The 21,876-nt window shown below is 40.1% G+C and overlaps 1 protein-coding gene across 6 annotated transcripts in view; it reads left to right on the top strand.

The window, feature by feature from the left end:
* The window catches only part of CDC42BPA (CDC42 binding protein kinase alpha), a 153,627-nt gene that overhangs the window by 51,527 nt on the left and 80,224 nt on the right, over nt 1-21,876 (top strand). For all 6 annotated transcript variants that reach the window (XM_083434380.1, XM_083434379.1, XM_083434378.1 and 3 more), the window contains exons 4-5: nt 3,761-3,856; nt 4,531-4,679. In XM_083434380.1, the coding sequence (XP_083290506.1) occupies nt 3,761-3,856; nt 4,531-4,679 (245 nt within the window). The remainder of the gene's footprint in view (nt 1-3,760; nt 3,857-4,530; nt 4,680-21,876) is intronic.

Below are 21,876 nucleotides of genomic sequence, written 5' to 3'. Positions count from 1 at the left end.
AAAATTAAGACCCAAGAGATTGGGACCCTTTGAGGTCATTCAGCAGGTCAACCCAGTGGCTTTCAAACTCCGGTTACCCAGCCACATGAAATTGCACCCAGTGTTCCACAGGTCGTTACTGTCACCGTACAAGGGGGGAGGTGAAGGGGAGCACACCAGGGGACCGGTCTTGGAAGAGAGGGAAAGCAGTAACCATGTAGCGGAAATCCTCGATTCCAGGTGGAAGGGCAATCAGGTGGAGTATTTAGTGGCGTGGGAAGGGGAACCGGAGTCAGAAAACACCTGGGTGACTGCAGAGGAGGTCAATGACGAGGTTTTAACAGAAACGTTCCACCAAAGATTCCCGAGGAAACCACAGCCGGTAGCAAGGTTTAGGAGGGAGTATTTCGGCACCACAGACGAGGAAGAGGAACTGGAAGGATTCGCGGAGTCGGAGTTGGAAGAAGGAACGGACTCAGATGATGAGGAGTACCGAGAGACTAGGAACCACAACAAGTGGAGAAAGGTGTTCGAAACTTCAGACGATGAGGAAGGTTCTTTCCGGGGTTTTACCTCCTCACAACCCGTAGGGGAGGAGACGGGAGGGGGTGAAGGGGGCCCTGGAGGGGAGGTGGATGTCAGGGAACTGCCATCGGCAGGACAGGAGGTGCCAAGGCTCTCTGAGGTAGAGAGAGACGTAACACCTGAAGAGGGAACCAGTAGGGGGCGAACAGGAACGTCAAGGGAAGGAGAGTCGGAGGAATGGCTCAGAGATGCTTCCAGCGAAAACAGTGGGGAGGTCTCAGGACCTCCTATAGGGACACCTGTTCCTCGCCGGAAACTGTCACGCAGAGAGTCCAGAAGACGTGTTTCCGTTAAGGAGCTTTTATGTTGGAAACGTTTCCGAAAGCAACCACTTTCGGATTCTGCTAGCGATTGACGCAGCCATGCTGGAGGGGCTCCGTCACAGGCAGAGGTTTGAGAACCTGTTCAAACTCTGAGGGACTTGCAATTTACACACAAGCAGCTCTTCATCCCATCACAATAGCATTTATTACTTGTGTGTTATAAGTAAAAAAGGAATTTAAAACCTGAGTGTCACACTTATAATTCCAGTATTTCCCTTGTTCCATAACCAAATGATATCAACATATGTGCATATACAGTTGCCTTAGACTGCATCAGACTAGTCCAATATTGTCTTTTCTGGCTAGTAACAGCTTTCTCAGGCAGAACTTTCCCCCCGCCCAGCTTATTCTTTAACTGGAAATGCCAGGAAGTGAACCTCCTTTGTGAAAGCTTGTGTTCTACCATTATAATATCTAGGCAGATAGCAGAAGGAGAGAGGGAAACTATAGTTAGTTTCTCTCAAGATGCAATGGATGTCAAGAATTCCAACCAGCAGAACTTGTGGGAAGAGAAGCTTGCATAGAGAAAATAGTTCATAGGCTATAAATAGCCTTAGTTTAAGGGGAAGGTTGTTTTCAAACCAACTCTGTTATGATACATTCCCTTAGAAAGCTATCTCTATTTAGCTTTATTTTTTACATACCACAATTGTTAATTTTTTGAAATCTAAAATGCCTCCGAGTTTAAATAATGATGAGGACCTAGTGGCTTCATTGCCACATCATGGTGAACTATATTTAACTGTGGATGCAGATACTATTCCTGCTTGGATCCTCCCCTTGCTCAGTGTTGGGGAATGTTTCTCAGCCTGAGAGTTCAGGGGCAATATTCTTGGGGCTGCATGCCAGCAATGGCCAAGTACAAACCATGGCTTCACCCAGCAGTTTGTTTGCACTGAAATAACCACAATCTGCAGTTTGGACATAGTGCTAAACTAGGGGTTGCCATTTGTTTCTCCCACACACTTGGTGATGAGTTAATGAGGAGCCATTTGTAGGTTCACAGTAGACCATTAACTAGTTTGCTGTGACCTGCCAATGCAGCTAGTAACTCAAAAAAGCACTGCTAATATTTTTTAGATGCAAGTAATAATATGCATGATATTTTTATAATAAAATGCCATGATTAAATGCCTAGTTGCGGGGGGCCTGGGTACAAACACACATGAAGAAAACACACACTCCATAGCTACACACACATACACAAAGTTTTAACATGTCGAATGGCATCCCTTCCAGACCATGGTAGATTCTATAACTAATGAAAATTGGCAGTTCAGATATTTAGACTCCATCCAAATATAAACAGTGGGATGCAAAAATGCAGCTCAATTCCCTCATGTATACTGTAGTTCATTCCACAACTCTGAATGGTAGTTAGTATTATTTTAGAAAAAAAATACTGCTTTTGCTTCTAGTTAAAAATAGAAGCCTGAAACAACTGGATGTAGCAAGTTTAGCCTTTTGGGTATTGCATGCCAAAGGTCAGGATCCAAAGAGCTAGTTGTAGTGCAATCCAACGACTGTTTACTTGGCAGTAAGTCACATTCTGTTCGTCTGTGCCTTATGCCTATGAGGAGTCTTTAGGATTGCATCCCTCGGCTGAGTAAACATTGTACTACAGTATTGGGCTTTCAAAATTTATTTGTTTTTGCTCTGTTGAATTGTTAACTTGCTTTTTAAAAAACACAAAAAACTTTGAACAGCTGCCACCCATATAGTATCACAATTTCCCCAGTTTCAAAGGCAGCTTGCCATGGTAGAGGGCTGTGGGTTGATGGGTTGATGTTTGAGAAAGGCAACTATGCTTCCACAAGTTGGATATATTTCTGGGGAGTTAAAGCTGTTATATTTCATGAAGCACAGGTCTATCATTGGCTGTTGATGGAATCTCCATATTTGTGCAACTAAATACTAGTTGCTGAGAGAAGGTGTGCTATGGGAGAGCAAGTGCCTTCTCACAGCTTGGTTGTGGGCTTCCTTGAAAGAATCTGGTTGGCTGCTGTGGAAAGTAGGTTACTGGACCAGTTAGACTTTTCTTTTGACTCAGCATGGATCTTAATGTTGTACAAAGTGTATAAAAAACTTGAGCATTCTCATTATACTGCTGGTTTCATATTAGTACATATCTGTATACAGTAACTTTAATATTTGACGTTTAAGCATACTAGGCAGAAAATCTATACCATACATGGAGCCTTGACAGAAATTCCATTGGATGGAATTTTGGGTCTTGTGCTGATTTCATAGACGCTGTGCACAAATAAACCTCTTGATTGATAAGGAGGTATGGGAGGCACAGTTTACAATCTTATGCTCCTCTCTTTATGGAGTTCAAAACCCCATCCCCTACCAGCCTTAAGTGTAGGTAAGCTAATATTATGATGGCAGCAGTAGCAATCATTCAGGGATCCCACCTTATCATAATTCATAGCCACCTTAACTGTCAGCAGGTGAGAAGTAAAAAAAAGTTGTGATATTATTCATAGCCAGCCCCAAATTGCTTTCCTATGGTTAGCACAACTTTGCTGTGTTTAAGTGATGGTTTAGTTCAGGGTTGGGGAAAGTGTGTTCCTCCAGGTGTTGGTGGACTACAACCCCCATCATCCCTGACCTTTTGCAACACTGGCTGGGGCTCATGGGAGTACAACAACATCTGGAGGGCCATGGCTCCCTCCCCCATTTTAGCTGGAGAAAAATTGAGTCTGCATTGGTATTAAAGATTAATGCAACCTCTTAGTAATCAGATCATTACCTTTGGCTGCAGGAGAGATGACTTCCTTGTAATCCTACAGTGTTTCTAAGCATCTATCTAAATATATTTGTTTCATTATTTGAAATAGTACCTAAAATATTATTTTTCTACCCTCCAGACAGCTTGTTTTCGAGAAGAGAGGGATGTGTTAGTGAACGGAGATAACCAATGGATTACAACATTGCACTATGCCTTTCAGGACGAAAACTATTTAGTGAGTATTACTTTAATGTACTCTTTAAAATTCCTTCATTTTTTAACTTTATTTATTTTACAAATTTATAAGCTGCTTCAAAGCCAGAAGCTACCAGAGTGGTGTACAATAAGAGAAAATGTAACTCAAAACAAAATACATATGCTCTGAAAACAATAAAACTGTTCCTAAGGACTCTAAAAGCAATAAAACTATTTCTAGAATGAACTTAATATTTCATAAATTGACTAGGTCCTACTTCTGGATAAGACTTCTTAAACAGAAGCTTCTTAAGTAGCTGCCTAAGGATCAAGCCGCTAGGTGGCTTGTCTAATTTCAACTGGTAACTGATTCCAGAGGACTCGAGCTGCAACACTAAAGGTGGATACACACCATATGTTTAAAGTATGTGGCTGGTGTGTTCTACTATCTTCCCTTGCAATTGGGAAGAGAAAAAAATGCTGCAGTTCCATAAGAGACACTGCTGCCATAGCAATACAGTTTCAAGGTTGCCCCAGCATTACAGAACTTAAAATACCCTCTTTCTACTATAGAATAGAATGCAGTAGTTCCGCAATAGGAAAAGCACAATTACTGTCACAGCACTGGTATTTCCTGCCCTAGTTCTGTTGTGCTTTTCGCATATTTGCCTTTCTAAATTTGTTATAAGTGCCTTCTGTTTTCTTTTTTCCTAGTACCTGGTAATGGATTATTATGTGGGTGGTGATCTGCTTACCTTGCTTAGTAAGTTTGAGGACCGGTTACCTGAAGAAATGGCTCGCTTTTATTTGGCTGAAATGGTAGTAGCAATTGATTCTGTACATCAGCTGCATTATGTCCACCGGTAAGTATAGTCAATGGAATATATGAATCTTCACTATTTGATCTAAAGCAATGCTCACATTTCAGCTCCAGAAGAAAATGAGGGAAATACTTAGTTGTTCTTTAAAGAATTACAGCACTGAAAATTAGCCAGATGATTTTGTTGCTTTTTGTTATAAGTTGACTTTTTGATAAAACTGGAGGAAACGCTTTGGTGGTATTCAAACTTTTTTCATCTGTATGAGTTTCACTAAATCAGTCCTTTGGAGGCTTGGCTGAAACAGCATTTAATATTATCCAGTAACATATGGAATAACAATACTTGCATATAATTTGTGTGCTGTATAAAATTTGCTATGAAAAGTATGGTTTGTTTTTAGGATAGATGCTTTGCAGAATCAGGACTTGCATTTGGAATGAGACTTGAAGTTTGATTCTTGTATACATCATCAAAGAGATCAAATACTGGTTGGTTTGTGTCCAGAAAATTAATGGATAAACTTATTTGTGCAGATAATTTAGAAGCTGGTTTTCTCTCTTTTAATGCAGAGATTATCAATTTAAGGGTTGTAATGCTAAAGGCAGGCAGATATATTTCCATAATTTATCAGTATTTGCTTAGGTCTGATATCTTTGAAACCAATTTCTATAAAAGAATAAGGACATGATCAATTCCTCCACAATATCCATGCAGATAGCACAGTGTGAAATCTCTGTTTGAACTCATTCACATCAGATAAGTTATGTGTACCATACTTTGTCTCTTCCATGTGAACTTTGCACAAACTGCTGCTTTGGCAGGGCATCTAGCACCCCAGGTCTAAGATATAAAGATATAAATTCTACAATACTTTCCAGGGAGTAAGTCCCTCTGAATTTAGCTGGACTTAATTTTGAGTAGACAGCATAGTTTTGTGCTGTATATTATTTGTTTGTTTGTTTGTTTGCTTGCTTGCTTGCTTGCTTGCTTGCTTGCTTACTTACTTACTTATTGCCCTATACCCAGAGGTCTCTGGGTGGTTCACAGAACAATATGCAGCTGATAGATTCATAAAAGATAGTGAGCTTGTGGGTGTCACTGAATTAGATTGTGGGTGTGTTTTTAACAAATGGATTCTATTTGTGACTTGGCTATGAAGTTCTGAACATTCCGGTTTTGAGGTTTCAGTGTTCCAATAATATTCTAGTGTATTTATGATCTTAGTTTGGGCCTATGCACCATGTGTTGACTGTGCTGCTGTGTAACTTGTAAATAATTTTCAATTCTTGCTTATATAACTACTGAAATAGAAGATTAAAACCAGCACAGAAAGGACTAAGATTTGACTTGACATACTGCTGAAACTAAATTTGTTATAATTATAATGAAGTATTTTTGAAGAAGGTGGTTGTGGTTACTAGATTTACTGTGTTGCTTGTAGTCTGCAAGGAAAATATTTGCATTAGAACAGTTAGAGGATTGAAAAGCTAAACGTGCACAATTTTGAGGCTGTTATCTTGTTCTACTCCGTACTTCATTGGTACTGAATGTCACTGTCTGAATATAATAAACAGTGACTTTATGACTGTAGTGGTATGTGCTTCTCACCTATTTGATCCTTCTTTATGACTTTTATTGAGAGACTCTCCTAGACTGTGTTGCCCTAAAATTGCATCATTGCTTTCTTGCCTGTAACTTCCATCTTGCTATCCCATTTCGTTGAGGGTTTTCCTGCTAAATAGAGAGTTGTGTTCTGCATACCTTCCAAACATAGCTTGGGTTAACTGCAATTAAAGGCCTTCATGTTCTGTGCCTTTCTTATGTCATTCAGGTTACATACACGGGACATTGTAGCATCCTCAGTTAATGTTGTGTGAATTCCAAACATATTTCTAGTTGACAAACTGACTCTGTTTCTTTCCTACGATACGTCAGTTATATTATCTATGTGTGTTCATATATTTTCTTACAAAACTGTCTCAAAAAGAAAAGTACTGTAATGGAATATTGATTTCTTGAGATCCAACACTTCAACAGGAACTATAGTAGCAGATTGGTTGTCTAAGGAAGCTGGATGATTACTTAACTGTGAAATTTCCTTGAATGTTTATTGAAGATTGCCATATTTATTATATTGCATATTATGTTATTATTTGAGAAACTATATTTTGATTCATGGTGTGAACCAAAGTTATTTTGTTTTTGTTTTTGTTTGGAGGGACAATACTAATCATTAGTGGTTGATTGTGTGGTTCAATTCAAGGTAGGTTTACAACCTAAATAACTTGGGAGAATAGTAGAGATAGGTTAGGCTGAAGGAGCATTGAAATCGAAGTTGGTTAAATGGGAAGAGCAACAGCAGATATAATAATAATAATAATAATAATAATAATAATAATAATATCTTTATTGTCATTGCCCCCTTCGGGGACAACGAAATTACTTGGCTGCTCCATAAAAACAGTAATTTAAAAATATAGTAAAATACAGCAAAGGAGATTTGATGACTTTCAAAGTCCAGGCTTCCCATTCAGGGCCGAGATCGCTCTGGAGAAGAAGCTGTTCTTAAGACGGCTCGTTCTTGTCTTCATCGTCCTGTATCTCCGTCCCGACGGCAAGAGCTCGAAGAGACAGTGACCAGGATGCGATGGATCTTTTACTATGTCCAGTGCCTTCCTATGGCACCTTGTGGCATAAATCTGCTCTAAGGTGGAGAGTGGGCAGCCAACAATGCTCTCTGCTGCCTTAACAACCCTGCGCAACCCCATCCTGTCCTGGGTAGTACAGCTTCCGTACCACACACATAAGCCATAAGTAAGCACGCTCTCAATGGCACAGTGATAGAAGGCAAGCAGCAGTTTCTGCGGAAGATGGTTTTTCCTTAGTATTCTCAAAAAATACAGTCTCTGCTGCGCCTTCTTCACAAGCCCCCTTGTGTTGACACTCCAGGACAGATCCTGTTGTAATTCAATGCCCAAAAATCTGAACGTTGTTACCCTCTCCACACAGACCCCATCAATCAAAAGTGGCTGGACATTGCTCTTCTGTCTCCTAAAGTCCACCACAAGTTCCTTTGTCTTCCTTGTATTTATGAGCAAGTTGTTAGCTCTGCACCACTCTGTCAGCCGCTCCACCTCATCTCTATAATCCATTTCACCCTCCCTTTCAGAGATGAGCCCAATCACGGTTGTGTCATCTGCAAATTTGACAACCCTATTACTAGGGTGAGTAGCGACACAATCGTACGTGTAAAGAATATAAAGGAGCGGACTGAGTACGCATCTCTGTGGTGTTCCTATGTTAGTCTTAAGCATATTAGAGGTATAAGGGCCCAACCGAACCCTCTGGGGGCGGTCTGACAAAAAGTCCAATATCCACCCACAAAGTGATAACGGAAGCCCCAGATCTTCCAGTTTAGACATCAGACGTTGTGGTAGAATGGTATTAAATGCCGAGCTAAAATCTAAAATTTCAGAGCAGATGAAACTCTAGTGATCCTGAGTCTTAATAGAAATACATAAGATGGCAGGAAGAAAAGTCAAAAGCCTCCAGGGCAGTAAGATCAAGAATGAAAAAAGGGAGGTAGCACATGGGACTCTGAATAGCTCTGTTGGTAGAGCACGGGACTCTTAATCTCAGGGTCATGGGTTTGAGCCCCACATTGGACAAAAAGATTCCTACATTGCAGGGGTTGGACTAGATGACTCGTGTGGTCCCTTCCAACTCTGCAGTTCTGTGATTCTAGAACTTTCAGGAAAAGGTGGAGGTTGTTCCTAAGGAGCAGAATGTGCAGTTAGAGACACGTGGGAGAAAGACTGAAGAGAATAACAGGGCAAGTGAAAGCTGGTGGACATTACTGGTGTGATATGTGCCAATGGTGGGATAGCATGAATGAGGTGAAGTGAAGGATTTTAGGAACATGGCAAGGAAATTAAACATGGCAAGAAATGGCAAGCATTATGAGCAATGAAGTCTCTGAGAAATGGGCAGTGGCTTGACATGGAAAGGAGTGGAACTGAAAAGAGTAGAAAGGACTGCCCTTCAGGGTGTCAGCGTTACTGCAGTAGCTATGACTAAATTATTTGGGCCTTTCCATCTTGAGCCATCGTTTGACTGCAGTGCATAACATTCTGTAATATTTTCCATCTTCAAATGGTTAAGCACACCAGAGTTAGATTAGCTGTTAGTTAAATTAGATGTTTGCAGGCATGCTTCTTGTCTTGCTCATACTCCTTTCATAACAGATTCCCATGTCTTTCCTAGTATTGCTTGCAGCTTTTGCCAACGAGACTGGCTTGCCTGTTTCATAAATCTCGTTATATCCGAAATGACATATTTTATCACTTGGATTGAAGTTTACACAAACCATGCTTGTAGGGCATAGTTTTCTTTCAAAAATTAAAAACTGCAAAAGTCGTTAACTTGACCAGTCATTGAAATGTGACCCATTTCCCTTTTATTTTACTTGTAGCTGTAACAGTAAAAAGAAAAGGGAAAAAATTGTATGTGCCAGTGCTCTGTTCTAGAGGAAAGCCTGGGAACTTTCCCTGTCTAGAGGAAGCATTTGACAAGATGACTATTTTCCAGTACTTAATAGAGGTGACAAAAACCTAAGCATGTGTTTCAGGAACTTCAGGTAGGGGCAGGGAACCTCAGGCCTGGGGGCTGATTGTGGACGCCAGTCCTTTCTATTATCAGGGGGTCTTATTCTTTGTTTCCACTCTGCCTTAGCTAATTCTGTTTTAAAGGGGGATGGATCACTGAGCTCCTGTTTTTAAAAGTGTGTGAATAGGCTTAACATGCCTTCTGTAATTCCTGGATTAATTGAAATTAATTTAGTTGTTATCCCAGCATAAGAGAGTGACTTTTTAAATACTTCTTGGGAAGTAATGGTTCACAGAAATGAAACAATAGGAAAAGAAAAGAAAAAAATAATGCACAATACTTAAAACAAATGACTCACCCAAAACATCTCATGAAAAATTAAGAGAGCCAGAGGCTGGAGAACATAGTTCAATAGAGCTACCGCTGTGCACTTTGAATGAAAATATAAAACAGTCAAACATTTGATGTTCTTATTTTTTATTTCAATTAACCTTGATTAGTTTTCAGTTAACCTTGATTGACCCTTTTTCTGATTCATTTGATTATTGTCTCCTATTTAGTAACATTGTTATATGATAAAAATAAACATGCCAGATAATAGCTTCAGTCACACAAAAGAAGCACATATTTGGGAGGGCCTCCCTTACCTTTTCTCTTTCTACCATGCGCCCAACAAAATTTTATTCCACTTGCAGTTTAATACCCATGGGCAAAACAGCGCCTGGGTGGCACATTTGTGCTACCTTGGGTTCCATGACAGAAGAAAGATTGGATATAAATGTAATAAAAATGAAACTGATGGACAATCAACCGTATTTTACGGAATGCCACTTGAACACTATTATTTCTTTTATACAAGTTGGCCACAGTAGAGCCATAGAAAACCCTAGATCAGTAGAGCAATAAAGCAGATGGCATGGCAGTGAAGCAGCAGTTGAGTTCCAGCTATAGCTGTTACTAGGAAATAGCAGGCTTTTCTTACTGTAAAATTGCAAATAGTTAACTTTGCCTCAGAGCCCTGTTTCATCATTTCAGTACTTTGCTACATTTATCTAATAGTGGTCCACAGTAGATTGCTAAGGACTGTTTGCTAATCTGTGAGAGCCACAAGTCCATTATGCTAGGCATCAGTTGCTTATGACAAAAGCACAAAGTACTCTTCTTTGGTCAAAGATTAAAACTCCCCAGAAATACTTTCCATTTATTATTGGGCAAGCCTGTGCCTGTTAAAGATGGCCAAGTGACAGAACTGCGGCTCTTTTCCATACCCCTACGTCATAAATAAATCTAGTGATTTATTTTTAGCATTTATTAGTCATCTTCAGAAATTTCCCAAGGCAATGTAAGGAAATTAAGCTTGGAATTTCTGATGAAATGTGATTATGTTGAGGCCAAAGGAAACCTAAAGAGCAAAGACAGAATTAGTCTGAAGCAGAATAGTACAGCTGCTTTTAACCTAAGAATGATTTTTGTTTGTGTTCTTAATAAATGGTATTCATTTGGAATATTACATCTGCTGCATCTGACATATGTTAAAAGCAAATTGCCAGTTTATTTATCTTTGTGGTTTTCTATGATAATAAAATCCTATTTGTATAATAATACAATAATAATAATAATGTACAATACTGTTAGAGTTCAGAGCTTGTGTGAGCAGGAAGCTGATGGTTTAGCTCCAGAACTCAGCAACCCATTTTAATACTGAGGGCTTTCCCAAGTCCTTTGGGTTCCCATTTTGTGAATACTAATAGAAAACAAGAATATGCAGCTGGCCACTACTTACATAGTCCATTCCAAACACAATGAAAGCAGAGGGTTAGCATGTCACTGCCCCAAAGCGTCCTGAGCTTCAGTGACTTCAGAGGAAGAAATTGGGCTGAAATAGCAAGGGATAATATGGATGCATATAGGCTGGGTTGTATGATCTCAAAGCTTGCTTTCTCCTAGAGTTATAACATGAGCAATTTCCTACTTGCCTAAACTGTGAGCAGGACTATAGTACTTTGTTATGGAGGTTTAGACTAGGTGAGCAGACTAAGCTTAGCAGGGTCATGTACTATATGAAAGTGTGGGGGGTATAATTTCCCAATTAATTATTTTCCCACCCTGCAGTTCCTCATAGGCCTTCAATTTGTTTTGTTGTAATCCTGAGAACACTATGAACAATTTAGACCTATATGTTCAAATACATATATACCTTCTTTTCAAGAAAAGGGAGGGGGATAAAAAGATGCATACTTTTCAAGCTATGCATGTTGACTGTTGATATTCCTCAAATTTTGGGTATCTACTTCAACATATAGTCCAGTACAGTTTGCTGCTTCTCAGTCAGTGATTTTTCAAAGATTACGCTTTTCCTTTACCTAAGAGGGAGGAACATGTGTAGTGGGTGTTCTGATTCTTTCCTTTTTTCACTACTTCAGGTGACATCAGAAATAGTTTATTACCATTTAGTGCATTTGCACAAAGAGACTATGAAACAGCAGGTGGAAAATTATCTGTGTGAGCAGACAGATCAAAAACGTCTGTCGTACTTCCTGGGATTACAGCTAAATTACCAGTGATGCCAAACCTAAATGTTGATACCTTGTCACTTTTAAAAGAAAATTGGACCTTTCCTAATCATGTAAATTATGATTTGCTCATCAGGAGTCGCATTTTTATGAGGTATATGCCTAGTTGAGCAACACATAGCTGGGCTAATTGATGCTAGGCTTTTCCTGATGTCTTTCAAAAGGGTTTGTCGAGAGCTGCTATTGATTCAGGTGCAGTTGTGTTTATATAGTTTAAAAGCTAACAAAAACATTTCAGAAATCTTAACAGTTTCTTGAGCAGCAGGAAGTAGTGATATTATCGCCCCTATAGTTCAGCTGCTTTCAAATAGCAAAACTGGCTAAAATCCAAGCTGCAAAATTTTAAGGAAGCAGAGTACATTGTGGTGGAAATATACCTCAGAAGAGGAACAAAGTAGACAGGACATCTTTTATGTCTTGTGTCACTGATTTAAAAACCAAGCAAACCTAAAAGACGGTTTAAAAGAAGGCCTGAGATTGTGACCATGATGCAGTGAGATGAGATATGGTATTGCCAGGGGTGGAGGAGTGATTCTGATTGGGACTACATGAGGGCAAAGGGTTATATTCCCCTCCTTGCATCATGGTCCTGACCTACCTGCCAAGACAGCTGGTTTTTAAAAAATCACTCTTGAAAGGGCAAATTGAACTCGATGCAAACCTGATATATAGAAGTTAAGAAGTATTGGGCTTTACTGGGACCAGTATTGCCCTATCTGCATCGGTAACAGGATTTTTATGGACCCCATATAAATTGATCAACCAAAAAGCTTAGCTCAGAACCAGTCATCTAAATATCTCCTTGTATTGCTTGGATTCTGACATTCAGGTTTTTAGAAAATTCATAACTTAGGGCAAGGTCATGAGTACCAGAGAGCAACTTGAAAGAGCCTAAGGATGGTATTAAGCTGAGAGCAAGTGAGGCTGTTCCCCACCACCACCCAAGGTTGCTGTGTATCCCCAGGCCTTAACAGGTTTGCTCCTGTTTAGGCTCCAGCCAACATGGGATGGGAATCTTGTACAGGGCTTACCGAATGGAATCTGAAGGAAGTGGGGAAGGAACCATTTTTCCCCTCCATATCCTTCCTCCATTGTGTTACAAAGTGCTAAAGACTGGCTGCTCGCCTTGAACCTCAGTACATTCGTGTGTGTATATGTGTGTGCGTGTGCACAGGGAGAGAAATCTGGACAGTGAAAAGGAGGAAATAAACTTTTAAACAATCCCCTTCTGAGACCTCCTCTGAAACATGGGAAGAGATTATCTGTAACCAATTGGCACACATCCCACCACCCCGGACCGCATCTCCTCAATGGAGGGGTGTGTGTGTGTGTGTGTGTGAGAGAGAGAGAGAGAGAGAGAGAGAGGAAAAAGAAACATCAGTCCATAAAGTAAATTAAGAAAACACCTCATTCTTTGCTCACCAGCTGCTATGAATGTTTGTTCACACAGTGTATGTAAACACACACGTTTCGGAAGTGTGCCTACTACTAGGCCTTCATAATAATTAGAATTCCTACCATGCACGTGTTTTACATGTATTACTTCAGTTGCATGCAATGCTGAAATTTAATCAGCAATAGAGATTTATAATTACATTTGCATAATGGCAAGGGCTCTTACTTTTGAATTATTTCCACCTCAGAAAAGGTCACATGCCCTCACTTACAAGAGGTTTGTTAGCTAGTTGGAAAACAAGGAGGCAACTAGATAATAAATAACATTGCTTAAAGAGTGGCAATTGGATTAACTGGCAAGTGATTCTAATTTTATAAGTAGCTGATATGCTCCTTATATAGTATTTAACGCTCACCAGCAAAATAATTGAAGGGACGCGGGTGGTGCTGTGGGTAAAACCTCAGTGCCTAGGACTTGCCGATTGTATGGTCGGCGGTTCGAATCCCCGCGGTGGGGTGAGCTCCCGTCTTTTGGTCCCAGCTCCTGCCCACCTAGCAGTTCGAAAGCACCCCTAAGTGCAAGTAGATAAATAGGTACCATTTTCTAGCGGGAAGGTAAACGGCGTTTCCGTGTGCTGCGCTGGTGCTGGCTCGCCAGAGCAGCTTCGTCACGCTGGCCACGTGACCCGGAAGTATCTCCGGACAGCGCTGGCCCGCGGCCTCTTAAGTGAGATGGGCGGGCGCACAACCCTAGAGTCGGACACAACTGGCCCGTATGGGCAGGGGTACCTTTACCTTTACCTTAGCAAAATAATAATGATAAAATTTGCTTTAATTCTGTAATTCTTAAAACTTGGCATAATAAAATAAATAAATGATTGGTTTCCTTGCAGAAAAGCATGCAGAAATGGAACAACCAGCTGGATAATCAGTGTCTCCTTGTTGAGGGGCTTACTAACCTGGTGCATACGATAGATACCTGGAATTAAAGAGTTATGAGTCCCATAACGGAACCAACTTCACTTTTGTTGACTCCTAATTTTCTTCATTTCAGCAGTGTGATTAAGAAAGGTGGCATGCTATTACTGCTATTGTTTAAACGAGGAGTCCAAAATCGTTGCCAATCTGCTTCAGATCACCCAGAGATCTGCCAGAAGATCCAGATCTACTATTTGTCTACCCCTGCTCTAGCAAATTCACTCTCTGTTTGAGTTTTCACATTTCCATGAATATCTGCATGGATTTCCCTTAAAATTGCTCACAAACTGTTTATTTCTGGACAAAGTAATTTGAAAGATAATGTGTTGGAAAATACATGAGGGATAAACATACTTGAATTATTTGACACCCCCCCCCCCAGATCTTTCCTGAAGATTTTAAAATAGATTCTGTATAGCCCACAAGAGATTACAGGTATTAACGTTCCTAGTAGTTTGGATTTGTGATCTACTTAATCAGGCCTGAATTTCAACCCCCACCTGACATTATGCAGTGGGATATTTTCATCACTCCCTCCCTCCCTTTCATATATAGGTTACCTTATTAGCCTAGCCTTACTAACATGATGGTCTCTAAGTAGCTTATGCTCATTTTAACAGGGACTGTAATTAGATAATTGAATGTGTAGATTTATTTTGAGACATTTTCAGGCATAAGAAAGGTATGTAATTTAGAATATTTTATAAGAATATACATACATACATAATTTTATTTGTATGCCACCTCTCCATACTTCAAACCATACTCAAGGTGGCTTGCAACATGAAAAAATACATAATTACAACGTAGCCAAAGGTAGTCATAAACAATAATTAGAACCTAAAAAATATACAACCAAATCGAACAATTTCCATATAAATGATAAAATATAAAATAGATACAAAAAAATAATATCAGTAGGAGCAGCAAAACCCCTACAATGCCCCAACGCAAGAGTCTGTTCAGCAACCTCAACTTTTGCAGCTGGAGTCAGTCAGGGCCCTCCCCTCCCAGACCCAGTGGGAAAAGGTCTGCAAATCAAGGAGCAGGTCTCCCTGCCAAGATGGTCTCTGGCCTCTTCAGCATCCTAAACTTTTGTAAATGGAGTCAGTCAGGGCCCACCCCCCCACCCCACCCAGCCAAGTGGAAAATACAAGAACTGTTGTAGAGCTGTAGGGAAATGGTCTATTCAGTATGATATTCTTTCACTTGGAGTGGCTAGTGCCACTTGCTTGGAAAGGGATGTGAAAGAGACAGTGTCGCTGTGAATACCCTTTTAGCTTCAGCATTTTTTAGCCTGAGAACTAATAACCTAGAGAAATAATACTGAGTTTATTAAGGGCACTCTTAGCCATTTTATTTGGACATTCAATAGCAGAATAATAGTGTTCCGCAAGTAAAACTTGGAAAAGGTATATCAAAATTTTACAGCCAGTGATGAGCTCTGCTTTGAGGCCATGATAACAGATGTATACATATATGGCACTAAATTGGGTCCTACCCTCTAGAGAAGGACAAAACAAGCTTGCTCCATCTTCCATGTGGCAGCCCTTTAGAAATTTGAAGGGCTGTCACATGGAGTAGAGAGGACCAGAGAACTCCATTTGGCCCCCAGGCCTGAGGTTCCCTATCCGTGACCCAGGCTGTCCCTCACTTCAAGTCTTCAAGCCAAGGCTGGACTGCCATCTTCAGGGAATGCTCTAGCTTGGACATTTGTGCCTAAGCCTGTCTGTTGTTATATTTTTAGTTCTACTGGTTGTTGTTTTTTTCTATAATAGGCTGCATTTTTATGTAACCTAGGCAGCAATTTATTTCTTTGAAGAAAGGGTAATAAATGTAAGTAAGTAAGTAAATGCAACTTTGCTTCTGTATATAATGGACTTTTCCATTCAAAGCACATTAGATCTCCCATTTCGTTGATTTTGCACAATAATTTTTACTTTGAGCATACTTCTCCACTAAATTATTATTATAATCCAATATCAGAGCAGTTTCCCTCTGACTTAAGCATAAACAAATAATTTCTTTATTTACTTAAAATGTGAAATTGCTCTAGATTGCAGTCCATAGTAAAGTAAATAGTATTTATTTATTTGTTTGTTTTTTAAAAAATGGTAGTATATGACAACAGACATATATTGCTGTATGTTGATATGGTGGTGTTTATTTCCATTTTCTTTCTGTTCAGTGGAATTTGAAGCCTTATCCTATGCATGTTTACTTAGTCCTTTTGTCTTCAGTTGGATTTACTCACATGGAACCACGTATAGTATAGTAATATTTTTTTAATCCAGAGATGTTTTGATGTGGTGGTACTACCTTGCATCTCCACAAGGAAAATGGTAGGAATCGGTTCTTCGGTAGTCTAGTCTCAGTCAGTGCCAGTGTTTGTCCATTCTTCATGGAGAAAGGGAGTGGCTTTGCTAGTTGTGTCAAAATAGAACAGTATAAAAGGTATCTGGCCTATATTTAGTTAGAAGTAAAAGAGGTGAAAGTCTTTCTAAAGACTGGGGTTACAGTATCAGGTAGCAATTTATATTATAACAGCTGAACGTATTTTGGATTCCTCTGTAGCTTCTCCTTTTCAGGATTCCTTTGACAGATGGTATCCACAGATGGATGTAACATTCTTAAGGAGATTATTCTTTTTACTCCTTTATCAGCCCGCAACTCCTACTACCACACGGGTCTAAAAGCTCTCACATGAATTAGCCTTATACTTAGCAGACTTTAATTATTTAATCTTTAAACCATGCTACAGACTTGTGTTAGTGGTATTAACATGTTGTCTACAATACTTACATTTTCAATAACAAGGTTTGTATCCTAACCATGGTTGACTTACCAACCCAGCTTCATAGTATACTTCATGCTACAGTTTTTCTGATTGTTTTTCTGTCTTCCTTTTCTTTTCCTTGCTACTACCAGGTTTTCTCTTGGAACTCTGTTCAGTCTGGAAATAAATATTTACATGGGTAATTCAATTACCTTAATTCATTTGCCTTCCTTTATACAATTCGTAATTCAGAGGTAGGCAGTGTAGGACCTCTAGTTTACATTGTGTGTTCCACTCCCACCCCTGACCATTATCAATTCTGAGTAGGGGTTATGGAAGTTGTAGCTCAAAACATCCGAAGAACAGCAGTTTGGGGAAGGCAGTATAGATTTGCATTGCCTGTTTAACATTGATGTTATAGCAACACATCATGCTATAGTCTGCATGTTATATGGAAGATTGTAGAAGCCAGGCATCCTATAAATTGTATTTTAGAATCTGCACCACAGTATGGAAACTGTAACTTGAAAGCCATAATCCTTTATATTGCTGAATCAAATGGGTGAATCCTCTGGAGCATATTGTTGGTGTAAAATTTCCTTTGAGGAATGCAGAGCCCAGCTTGAAAGACAGCAAGCAGGATGGCTAAATCAAGAATAATATTGGGCAGCTGTACACATTTGAAAAGCAAGAATACTCCCACCCTTGCAGCCAGGCTGTATAGATGGCTGTTATACGAAATGCAGAATGTTAAATCACAGAAGTAAGGTAAAGGTAAAGGGACCCCTGACAATTAAGTCCAGTCATGAACGACTCTGGGATTGCGGCACTCATATCGCTTTACTGGCCAAGGGAGCCGGCGTTTGTCCGCAGACAGCTTTTGGCCAGCATGACTAAGCCGCTTCTGGCGAACCAGAGCAGCACACGGAAACACCATTTACCTTCCTGCTGGAGCGGTACCTATTTATCTACTTGCACTTTGACGTGCTTTTGAACTGCTAGGTTGGCAGGAGCTGGGACTGAGCAACGGGAGCTCATCCCGTCGCGGGGATTTGAACCGCGACCTTCCGATCAGCAAGCCCTAGGCTCACTGGTTTGGATCACAGCGCCACCCGTGTCCCTGTAAAACTCCTGCAGCCAATCAGAAGCCCCGTCGGACATCTGGGTTCCAAAGAACATTTGCAAACTGGAACACTTACTTCCGGGTTTGCGGCATTCAGGAGCTAAAACATCTGATTACCAAGGCATTTGGGATTAAAGGTACGACTGTATGGTGATCTTACATGATCACATACAGTAATGCTTTGAGTCAATTTAGGCTTAGATAGTGTGGTTATTTCTTGACTTGCATGTGAGAAGTTTTTAGAGCAAGGCAAAAAAATACCTCAAGGAAACTTCCTTCTAGCTTCTGCCTTCATAAAGGAGACTTGAGGGACAAGTTAAGGGTTCATAAAGTGTTTTCCCCCTATTGCTGCCATTTCCTTAAATTGGATTTTACGGTTTGATTGATTTTTTTTCAATTGTCTTAATTGGATTTTATTGTTAATGGTGTTACATTGATTTTGTAAGCCACCTTTGGAAGTTTGTTAGTAGAGAGGCATGGTAAGCATATTTTAAATATAATATTCATAAATTTTGTGAGACCTCATGTCATTTAACAGGAGAATGGTTATAGCAGGAATTTGTAGAGTACTGCCTATGCCCACATTGCTAATGTGAAGCTCTTGGCAAGAGTAATGGAATTATTTTAGGACTTTAGGGTGGGGTTTGTGTGGTTTCAGTTTGATAAACAGCTTTTGTGAAAATGACAGACCACATTTTCTTTCTTTTTTACACATCATAACAAAATTTCCGTAAGAGCAATAATATGATCTTGTTTATGGTGATTGTATGGAGCACATGTTTTCTAACAAACTAAAGGAAATGGAAACTGAATTTGACTAATGAAACTTAAGGTTTGCAAAATTAGTTTGTTATTTACTGTACTTTAAATTAGATTGGGAGACTTCTGAAAAAATGCAATCACCATCTTGTGGAAACACAGAATGGAAACGGAAGCCCTGCAAATAATTAAACATTGTAATTCAGGATTAGCTTTGATTAACGAATGGCGTGCTAACCTCCAGAGCCTTGGAATAGTATTCCATAATTGTTGCAATTTGTCATGTTTCAGCTGAAGATTATTTATCTCATTTCCTTACAATTGTCTACTCCTTGAGCTTTACAAATTGGATCAGCTGGTAACATGTTTACTAATTTCCCTTGGTGCTTGCTGCAGTTCTTAAATTCAACCTGTTTCCTCAGAATGAATTTTGGTTACAATAGCACCACCCCTCTTTTATCAAACAGTATGGTTTTCACATGGCCTAATCAGTAATCATTGAGTTGACGTGGTGGTTGAATTTTGCAGTGCATTGCCCTACCTGATGATGAAATCTAAATTAAAATTAGAAAACCAGTCAGGGGTGCCATGGGCAACACTGGCCTCTGCCCCTCTTTCCTTCCCTCCCTCCTCTGATGCCCTCTTGTGTCTCTGCCTCCCAAAAGCTTGTGCGGCTGTTTGTTGCAGCAGCCTCTGGCAACAAGCTCCACAGGCAAATGGTGTCTCTGGAGCTGACCAGGCTGTGCTGGTTGCCAGGAGCTGAGGCGGCCTCAGAGTAAGCAAGCAAGCAGGCCCAGGGAGCCCAGACAGCCAGTCCACCTGCCCTTGCTGTTGGGAATGGATAGACAAGCAGTGGCGGAGCTTCATGCTCCGGCACCGGGGGCAGAGAGCAGGCGGAGGCGGGGCTGGCACATGTCCCGGGGTGGGGTGCACATCCTGGGGGCGGGCTGCGCCGCCGGCAGGGCGCCCAGTGCGGGCGGGGGGCAGCCATGATGGAACCCCACTGGGATCGTGCTGTCGGGGGCGGTGCACTCTCCCTGCTCCCCTCTTCCTCCGCAGTGTAGACAAGTCCCAGGCCCCTGTGGGGCAGTGTGAGGAGGCATAAAAAACCAACAACCATAGTGTAAAACCAATGCGATGGCAACAGGGGCAGTAGGGGAAGCAGGCTGAACATTTTTTTCTGGGCGTTTAGAGGAGAGACCTCGATTCTGAAACTAGGGAAGTGTAGCAGGATGGAGCAAGGGATGCAAACTGTTGGGAAGACTTTGCATTTCATGGTATGTGATGACATCTAGAAATGTGTAAAGGTACAGGACAAATACGACAAATTATTAGGAAGTGGTTTGTGTATGTTAGTTTCTCTAACTCAAGATACATGTACATTTCCCCTGTTGGGCACAGTTTTCCAGGTCATTGATAAGGGATTCAAAAGTTATGTACATTATCTACCTCACTCAATTCTTATGCTCATTGTTACCAGACAAATGGATTTATAATCAGACTTGATATTCAACTAAGTTTTATGCAGAGTAGACCCACTGAAATTATTTAATATGACTAAATTAGGTCTGTTAATTCCTATAGGTGTACTCTGTGTAAAACATACTTGAAAGCACCCCTGTGTTTTTTTGAGTCTGGATTTAAATCAGTTTTTCTGGTAGGAATAATTATAAATAAGTCACAACTTTTGAATCAATTATTCATTATGGATATGGGTGCAATAAAAGTGAACATACATGTAGCTAGAATTATAGGAATGTCTATATATAACCTGCATGTAACAAACCTTCTCATTATACTTCCCTCCCTTTCCCCTTTTGTATATTAAACTAGGGTATTTTTTCAAGAGACTATTTTGTAAGTGCAGTGAAACATGACGAGGCATGCATTCCCTGGCCAAGATTTGTACAGTGTGTGTGTGTATTTTTATGAATAAACACCAGTAACTGAGCACGCCCAAGGCGTGCGTATGTTGGCTGGTGAATGTATATCCCGTTGTGTGTTATTGCTTGCTTTGTTAGTATTTCAAATTCATAAAGAAAGCCAGATACCATAAAGCAGATACTTCACTATTTTCAGAATAAAGTCTGGTCAGAAGAATTTAGTATTAAGAAAAGTACATGCTTTAGGAACAAATTTTATTTAATAACAGAATATTTTGCCAAAATGTGCCTTGAGTAACATATGTAATATCACATATTTTTCTCATGGTAGTATCAATCAGTATGTGTTTTACTTGAGATCAAAGCTTTCCAAACTGTGTGTTGTGACACTTTAGGGTGTCGGTGTGTTACACAAACTATTGGAAAGGGGTTAATTTAAGCTCTGGTTTGCTATTAAAACTGGATTACTGTTTTGCGAAATGATGCATGTCTAAAAAGTGTGTCACCAACATGAAAAGTCTGGAAAACTCTGCTTGAGATAACCAAAGAGTAACCACTGACTACTTTTAAATTTCCTTGATCAAGTATTTATAAATATGTAAAATTTCTGAGGTGGATTATTTCTGATAAATAAGGAATAATCACAGTAAACAGTCTCTCTCCTGCCTATTGTACATTGTATAATCACCGCAGCAGAGCCTATGTGTCAGGCCAAAGGCCCATCTAGTCCAGCATCTTGTTCTCACAGAAGCCAAACACACACAACATTTTTAAACAGAGAAAAACAGTAAAGCAAAACATCAAAAATAACTGCAAATGATTAAGCGAAAGGTAGACAGTATAGAAAGATGCTGTCTCTACCATAATTTTCTCTCAATAAATATTAATTTAAAAAACAAACTTCTCAAACTTGCAACCACACCTTTCTCCTGGCTATCTGAAAAGACTATCCTTTGAGGTATGGGCGTGGCTTTAGGGAACAGCTCTGAGCATGCTCAGACTGCATTTCAAGGCAGCCTTTCTAGGCCAATACAGTGAAAGCTAGTTAGCCCTCATAATAACAGTTGGGATGCAAGGTTTCTGCTTAGAAACATGTGGGAAGGACCTCTTTGCCATAGCTCTGATCAACTAGAAGGATGCTTCCAAT

The sequence above is a fragment of the Podarcis tiliguerta genome (genome assembly GCF_965153285.1).
Source record: "Podarcis tiliguerta genome assembly, chromosome: 3".
NCBI lineage: Eukaryota > Metazoa > Chordata > Lepidosauria > Squamata > Lacertidae > Podarcis > Podarcis tiliguerta.
Note: the sequence above shows the minus strand (reverse complement) of the source record. Positions and strands in the feature narration are given on the sequence as shown.